The sequence below is a fragment of the Pygoscelis adeliae genome, unplaced genomic scaffold (assembly GCF_000699105.1).
Source record: "Pygoscelis adeliae isolate BGI_AS28 unplaced genomic scaffold, ASM69910v1 Scaffold18, whole genome shotgun sequence".
In the NCBI taxonomy this organism is placed as follows: domain Eukaryota; kingdom Metazoa; phylum Chordata; class Aves; order Sphenisciformes; family Spheniscidae; genus Pygoscelis; species Pygoscelis adeliae.
Window position 1 is genome coordinate 1898012 of NW_008825558.1, and position 9037 is coordinate 1907048.

General features: G+C 37.4%; 1 protein-coding gene across 1 annotated transcript in view; it reads left to right on the top strand.

Annotated features, from left to right (window-relative positions):
• DYNLRB2 (dynein, light chain, roadblock-type 2) overlaps positions 1 to 6004 on the top strand; it is a 124583-nt gene extending 118579 nt beyond the window's left edge. Inside the window, exons 2-4 of the mRNA XM_009332324.1 lie at positions 3 to 149; positions 3893 to 4060; positions 5961 to 6004. Of these exons, the coding sequence (XP_009330599.1) occupies positions 3 to 149; positions 3893 to 4060; positions 5961 to 6004 (359 nt within the window). The remainder of the gene's footprint in view (positions 1 to 2; positions 150 to 3892; positions 4061 to 5960) is intronic.
• Positions 6005 to 9037: the final 3033 nt, after the last annotated feature.

The window sequence follows — 9037 nt, forward strand, 5'->3', positions numbered from 1 at the left end:
AGGGGCCCGCGCTCGCCGTCGGGCGGGAGCTGTGGTGGCTGCGGGGGTGCCGTGGTGTCCTCTCTCCTCGCAGGCTGAAGTGGAGGAAACCCTAAAGAGGATTCAAGCCCACAAAGGGGTTATCGCAACTATTGTTGTAAACGCCGAAGGTAAAACGTCCTCTGCTTTCTCCAAGTAACAAACTTGGTAGCAGCAATGAGTGTAGTAACTCCTAAGCACGAAATTGCAGATTATGAGGTGTTAACACAATCTGCTTGTGATGTCTTATGAAGGTGTTGTGATTTTTAAGAATGAGTGTTTCATCTTAAGACATTTGAACATTTGGTTTGTGGCAATTTCTTGAAGCTCTCCATACGATGTAGTTTTTCATTCAAGTTAATGGAAAGCAAAAAAAAAGAAAGCAGAGCCTTGTCATAAGTCTTCTCTGAAGAAATAACTAGAAGTATCATAATCTTCATTTAACTTAAGGAGTTCCATGTTGTTACTTATCCCCCTTGTTTAACTAAACTACACTTTATTTTTCAGAACAAGATCTTGAAGATCTCTTGGTAGGTGACAGGGAGAAAGCATGGCACTAAGCTGTTGCTTTTGCAGGCATTTTTTAGTCCAAAATTCTTCGTATATGCAAGAAAATTCACTAGCACTTCACTCCCCCCTTCTTCCTCTGAGAATTTATGACAGAACAAAAACATCAGGAGAAAAGTATCTACTAAACAAAGTTGGTCTTCTACTGTGAGTGCCATTCCTTGGCCCTACTAAATATTCACAAGTTCTTTAAATTGTGTTACGGTGTGTTGTCATAGGAAGAAGAGCAAGTTTCATGTCAGGCCAGCTTTGGCTGTGACCCTGAAGACTGCAAGCCCAAAGTGAAGCTGGTTACAGAAATCAGTTTTCAGAAGCTAGGCTTCTCAGCTTAATCTGTTTTAATCATTCCTTTACAAAAAAGACAACTCACTCAATTTACCTTGCCCCTAATTTAGTTGACCTCCTTTGCTTTTACAATCCCCCCAAAAATCTATTGCACTAGCAGCAGTTTAGCAATGGGAGGCAAGAATACTAAAAAGGAAGCCTAAATGTTATTTAGTCTTTAGAAAATGTGAACAATTTAATTTGTGTGCCTGGACATGTTCAGTAAAATGTGCCTTTGTTCACAGACTAGATGATGCAGGTCAAGAGAGAAGTGCATAGCCTGGCAAATAGAAACTGAAAAGCTGCTTTGTGCCTGCACGTGCTCATGTCTAGATATGGCTGTTCGCTAAGCTGAAATGCAGTCTGGTTTCAGAACAAGTACTGTTTCAGCCATTTCTGTATTCCGTTTCAGTAAATAGAAAGTGACTTGATCCAATGAGCACTTAGACTAAGCTGCAAACGAGAAGTGAACAAAATCAAGCACTTAGGTAACACAAATGATCCTTTCTGAGCTTGCAGACTAATACATTTCTCAAGGCAAAAACACCAATGTAATCTCATAGAAAAATAACCCAGTTTACTTATGTTCTGTTACTTGGAACGGTTGACTTCTTGGCACAATATTGGTCAAGTATGCTTTCCCACTCGGGTGTACTACTGCAGTCCATCTTAACCTGTGGTAGTTCTACAGTATTGAGGGAAAGCTCAGATACAGCTGTGCAGAGTTAGGACAATAGCATTCTTTTTAAAAGGCTGTTTTAGATTCCTTCTGTCTCAGGTTTGATTTGCAAAGGAGGAAGAACATTCCACTTCCCTTTATTGCACATTAGACCATTCCTGGCAAGGTATAAAGTCCCCCCATGTCCTGTTCAAACTTCCTCATCCTCACAAACTTGTAGAACATGTGGCCAGACTGAAGCCGATGGACAAGACTAGTGCAGGAATTCTGGTTTTAGTTTGTCATTATAAATGTTTTGACACCAGACGCCAGATGTGAATGCAAGAGAGTCTGTACTCTGTGAGGATGTATTCAAGGTACTGAAAAGTTAGATTCCACAAACTAAACCTCAAAGTAGGTGTGTAGTTGCAAGTTTTTGTAACATCTCCAAATATCCATAATTAGCACTGATTGATCTAATTACTTCAAATCTTTCTGTAGAAAATTAAATTTAATTTCCCTCTATCCTGAAACCTTTAAAACAAATGTACAACTTAAATCAATCACAGTAAAGATACTCAAACCAGTGGTGCAGTAGTGAGGTTTCTTGGCTGTGCGGGTTCCCTAGAAAGATGAAACCCTCTGTTCTTCACTCATGTAAACAGTTGTCTTTTAGTAAGGTTTTTGTAATAGTGTAGGTACACTTAGGCGTAATAGTATGCAGGTGAAATAGCAAATTAGATTCCTGATACAAACATTGCCTGTCATTTATTTTAATGCTCGAAGTTGATTTGTTCATTGAAACACTACGCTAAGTATACTTTATTTATTTGGAAAAATCTCATAAACTTGTTGCTATCCTTTACAGTCGAGAAGGATCACACTACAGAATTTCTAATGAAGGATTTATTTGCTTTTTCTAATTTGGGTGGCAGAGGCAAAGCAAATTTGTCCTAAAGTAAGCATGGCTCAGCTTTAATCTAAGGATGTCACTAGTGTCAACTCATTTTCATGTTATTATTAGACCTTGGAAGATCATTTAACATTTACCATTTTCATTAGAAGTGCTGTATTTGTTGAAGCAATCATTTAGATACAAGGTCATATAAACTTGACGCTAATTCGTTCCTGCTTTTAAGTGACTTACTATTTAATGCTGTGATTATACAGATATTCTCATGCTAATGCAGTGCTTGGGAACACCTGCTTGTTTCCATTAAAACATCAGTTCCAATCTCTGTGTAATAAACATTAGACACAAAGGATGTACGGGGTCATTCTGTACACTTCCCTGCACTACGCATCCTACCAGTGCAGAATTATTTCTTGATGACCACACAGATTTCAAGTTATTCAAATAATGCTTTCCTAGGAAAATTATGGAGTAGTCTAATATCTGAGGTGGTTCTATTATATCTTTTACTCCTTTGCCTCTAGTTCTTTACCTGGCATTCACTATTTTTGCATGTTAATTCTTCTTTCATAATCAAACTCTTCAACTTAAGTCATGTTACTCTGGTTTTGTATTCCTATCCTGTCCATCTGGAAGACGCAATATAAATGTATGCAAAGAGAAAATTGCCTTGCCAGCTTGTAATTTATTGTCTTTGTTAGTAGGTCAAATAAATTTTTTATTAGTGAAACAATCTTATTAAAGCCAAACAGTTTTACACTTGCAGGATTACTGTGAACCCTGTTTTTAGTTTCACCTGGTAGCCTATTAATATAAAACGCATGATTTGACAAATCATTGATAAACAATGATTCATTAAGTCATCAGAAATTAATCTTGACTTACGTGGTCATATTTTTGGGATCAATACACTGTGTACTAGCAATTGTCAATATTTTGCCGCTAACTGGAAGGGATTGTTCCAAGAGTGGTTTTGCTTGCTGAATGCAAACATGCCACTTCGGCCCTTTGATTGCTCCTGGTATTTCACTGGGAATGTGTCGTTTCTGTTACGGCACACGCCAAGTGCTACAGCTAAGGTATGGGTTAGATTCTTACAAGCTCGGTGACAGTGTTTAAACTGATGAAGCACCATAACTGGTTAAGTACAACAGAATGGAATTTGATAGGTATTTAAGAGCCTTAAACAGCAGTTAGGCTCTTTCATAAGTTTCATAAGGCAACTCAATGTTTAATTGCCACTGACTAATATAAATTATACTTTAAAAAGCATGTAGACACCTGAAATCAACATAACTCCTTTCTGCTACAAACCAGAAAAAACTATGAAATCCTTGGTTTTTCTCTTATCTGCTGTATATGAAGAATATGCAACTTAACTGAATGATCATTAGAAAGCTATTTGTTTACAGGAATTCCAATACGAACAACTCTTGATAACTCTACAACAGTCCAGTATGCAGGTCTTCTTCATCAGCTTACCATGAAAGCTAGGAGCACGGTGAGAGATATTGATCCTCAGAATGATCTAACCTTTCTTAGGATCAGATCAAAGAAACACGAAATTATGGTAGCTCCAGGTAATATTTCTATTAAAATAACAATAGAATTGTATGTCCTTTTAAGTTTCTTTTAATTCTTCACAAATAAGACTACTGTAGAAAATGCATTTTGAAAATAACTATATGAAAATATAACCATATATTCACTGTGTAACCAGATGTGTTAGGATTTTAATGTACAGAGCTTGGAGGCAACCAAACAAGTCTAGATCTGATTAATGATCTGGTTTCTGTGGGTTTTCACAAAGGAAAACCGGACAAATATATATATCAAAGTGTGTGTGTGTGTATAGCATTAAAGGCAGCAAATCCATTTTATCTCTAAACAGATGCAAAAAATCTTTTGTTTCTAAAAATTAGTTTTTACTTGGTATGTTATCGTGGTGGGATTTGTCACAGATGTGCAGTATTATCACCAACATAGTAACTGTGATGTAATTATTTTCCTTAAAACAACCAGGGATATAGCAACCTGTTTCCCACCCATGTTAAATACAAATAACAATATGTTAATTTGTTAGTTGTATCTCTAAAATAGATAACAAGGCCAGCTGAGCTGTGGCAAAGCTGTGGTCAATTACCAGTACAAGGTGAATCAGGCAAAGTGGAAGTGATTGGTTGGGACTGAGATCCTAATGTGTGTGCCAGCTAATTGAGAGACTAATGGTATGCAGGATTTTGACCGAAATATCCAATGAAGGCATGCAGAACAGAAAGGAAGCTTCAGGGATCTCCTCAGCACAGCCACTGGGGAGGACGTTGGCTCTGAGCTTGTAGTGATGGACAGCCTTCACTGGGGCTTCACTCTGATGCTGATTTCATAGCAGATGTAGAGCAGAGGTACTGCACTAGGTATGCATTACCTCGCCTTGCTGGAATTATTTATAATGCTGCTAGGAAACCAGTATGTGTAAAAGAAATCTAGCACTGTTGTTAAGTGTAAACATTAGTCAGCAGCTGATACTAAGATTAAAATTTCAGTTTAGTTTCTATTTTGCATTTTTTAAATCATGTTTTTTGCTCATTGATTTAAACTGATGCACTTGATTCTCATTTTGCATTTGCCCTTCACTTACTTTTTAGAGGTGACTTTTTGACTAGTAACCATTAAAGTATGTTGACCTGAAAATAAGTGGTATAAAATGTGAAGTTTTTTTGCTAACAGGGAGATTATTTCTTCAAAGGCTTGATTGTATTTTACTATAATAGAAGGTGGCAAATGAACCACCTGTGATTTATATTAAGTTGCTTTTGGATGAAAGTGACAATGCAGGAGTGCAGCTTCTTAACACTCCAAAGCAGATATGACCCTACTAAATTCACTGGATACTTTCAAGAAATGCTCCATTTAAAATAGATAATGTTAAAGAGCTATCCAACAGAATTGTTTCCAAAACTTCCCCGGGCTTATAGAATTAGTAGGCGAAATCTGGCATGCTTAGAATTTATTCATGGTAGAAGTCTATTCAAATCTTTTCTGCTTTTTTCACATCTAAATGGGGTTCTCAATTTTGAATAAACTAGTTAGTGAACTGAAAGAAGTTCTCTGCACCTGCAGAAGAGGCTGCAGATGTCAAAAGTATTTTATTATAACAAGTGCTAGCTTCCAGGTGCTTATCTTGTGACTTTTTTCATCTTGTTTAAATATCTTTACAGCTTCTTGAAAGCAAATCTACTGCTTACTAAAATAGTTTTAATATGGTATAGTTAAGTTTTATGACACAGATTTTTTTTATCTGTAATCTCAGATTTTTGTACAAAGTGCTTACATTTTCTAAATGTTTTTTATATAAATGCCATTGCTTTTACTTATGCTTTATAAACTGATAAAGAGTTGGAGAGGAATAGATGAATAAAGAGTATTTATCAGGAAATAAGATAAAATATTTTAACTAAACATTTTTATATCTTTTTGCAGATAAGGAGTATCTCCTGATCGTTATTCAGAACCCATGCGAATAGTCCTACTATGGCAGTATTTTTAGAGACAGTGATGTAGTTCTACTTGTTAAACTAATATTACTTGTTGATATTTAATATCAAACATACACTTTATGTAAAATTGGTTAGTGCTAACTGTCACAACTGAAATGTTGCCAATTTAAAGTTCTCAGTTGTAGCTGTATCAGTTTGTGTTTGAGCAAAGCATAATGCATGTATCAAAATATTGTATGTTTATCTTGATACTCAGAGCAATAATAAAGCAAAATGCTTAAAACTCTCTTTAATGGATATTCAAGCTATTCTTGCAATTAAATCATTCTCTTTACACTTCTAACATTATGTTGGAGGAGAAATCATACCTCATGGGAAGTTGTAGATCATGTGTATACATAATCTATAAATGTGTCCCTATGAACTAGAGTAACCACAGTTACACGAACCAAAAAATACAAGTGTAGTTCGTGTCAGTAATGACAGACTGGATACTGCCCTGTCTTTTAACTTCTGGTTTTTAAGCTTTCTAAGGGAAGAAAAGTGAAAAACTCTTTTATTATTTTCCAATTTCTACAGATGGAAACAATAGCTTCATTTAATATTTTCAGTACGGGGGATTTCAAGCAGACAAAGTTGAGCCTGCACTCTAATGTAGAACTACTACATTAGTTAGTTTGTTGGTAAACAGTGGTTTTTGATAACTACACTGCAGTGCTGTTTGATGACTACGTGAGCCTTTAGATCCAATACACAAGCCATACGCTGTAGTGACGTGGGACAAAGGGTGGGTTAAAGCTCAGACTGTTTCCCAGATCAGATCCATGTTTATACAGTAGCACCGGAGATCAGATACGTATTGTTGAGTGCCTTTAAAACAGATGCACTGATAAAAGGCCACTGTAGGGTTAAGCTACCTACAAATCCATTCTGTTTGGAAGACAGGCTATGTCAGTGCCTTGGGATGGGTCTCGTGGCTGCTGTGCCCTCCTGGCTGTGGGAGGGCAGTACAGAACTGGGTGCAGCACCCCTGTTCTGCCCACACTGTATGCCTCAGGTGAGGGTAAGCGTGGCTACAAGCCTTCCTCCCTCGTGATCCCAAAGTCGTGCTAAGCTTTGCACTTGAGTATACGCTGAGACAGTGTGAACGTGAAAGGAGTCTGAGCTGACCCTGTACTTGAAAAAAACCCAGTCATACTTGTACTACAAATCATCTCAGGTTATGCAGATTATATATAAATGTTATCAGTTAATTATTTAAACTTTAAAACTTCAGACTGTCTTCAGTTGGTCACAAGGGTTTTTTTTCTAGATACAGGAAGGAAGAACAACAAATGTGTGGGGTGGCTGTGAGGATGAAAGGAAAAATGAATCTGTTGAATGCTGCTCAGGGATCTTTGCAGTACATCATATGAATTGTGGCTGAGGTTATGAAACTGATAAATCACCGCATGTCTCGTTGGATATGGAGTCAGCAATTTGCTTTTGGGGCTATGTTACGTATCACTCAAAACTTACACAAAGGAGAGTTATCAAAGCCTGGTGGTATTTTTTTCAAATCCGAGCGTTTGCTCTGACTTTGCTGAATAGCTTGGAAAGGCTGTATTTCACTGAAAAGTCTGGGAGGGTTAGTCCTGTTCCTGGGAGCGGAAGGTATCTGAGCGTTGAGATCTCGGAGGCTAGCAGACAGATTCCACACCCAAGCGGTGGGCGGTGGGGACCACGGGAAGGTTCAGTGCCACTGCGTTTCGAGAGGAAGCGAGCCCAGAGGCCCAGTGTGATGGAAATTAAGCACAGCAATCCAGCTGGGCAGGGCTATTCAAAATTTTAAGGATATGTAAATCAACAGGACACCATTGGTGGCACTTACTGTAGTCAGTGCTGTGCCAGAAGAATTTCCTTAACGCTTGAGGGTTTTTTAATTGTGCGCTGGAAAACAACTGTTTTAAGTTGTTTGTAATGAACCAATATATTGACATGTGGCAACGCTTTAAAAAACCTAAGTTTTTATTTGTTATCTTCTCTGCGTCTGTTGTGATAATTTTAAAAATCCAACTTATTTATTGCTATGTATTAGTGAACATTTATTCCACTATTATCCTGGTATGTCAAATGCCTAACAATTCAAAGCCCAGATTTTTCACTTCAGCACCTACCCAAAAGTATTGCTGAATTCCAACTACTATTAATGTGTATTTGGGGCTAATAGTTTTGTTTCCATAGTTTTCTCTAAGAGCATTAAATTCTGTGGAGGTTTCACTGCATACGTCCAGAAAACTGCCAGAATTACAGTCCCTGTTACACATTTCTGTTGTCAAAAATAATATTGGTGTTGCAATTTCCAGCATCACTGGAAAACGTCCTTCAGCCCAAAGAACACAGTAGTGCATTGCAAAGAGAAAAGCTTAGTGTCTGGCAACGTTCTTTCATTTTTGTCTTTCTGATACATGTGTTAGCTCCCTTTACAGACTTTAATCCAATATTTATTAAGCAGCTGATGATTGCTGTAGCTTGATAAAGCACTCAAAAAGACACTTAAGCCACATCATTAAAATTAAACACATGCTAAATCATTTTGCTGAAAAGTGTTTTTATGTGCAAAAATGGCCTTAAGCAGATGCATGTAGTTCTCCAAGGGTCAAATACTGCTCACAAATTAGTTTCTTTCACTGTTCCTATGAGAGGCATAGATGCAGATAAGAGGGCAAAGTCTGGTCCATTTATAATGATATGCGTAGTAACAAATGTTATGCAAACACATGGGCTGAGCTGTGCTGCCAGCTACTCTTACCAGGGCAGTCTCTAATCGGGTTTCCTTGAAAGCACTGTAGTATTATACAATTTTGGCAACATCTTCACTAGGGAGCATAAATTGAAAAAATCCATTTCATTCCCTGGTAATTTGTTCCTATTTTCTGTTAGGAAAAGCAAGCTGAACACGTGTAAATTTTTCATTTAGGTCTTTCAATAGGAAATGGAAGTAACAACAGTTAAGTCTCTAACAGTCCTAGTGGAAAACCCTCGTCAGCACATTGACCTGAACAAAGGTGGGCCATCGAA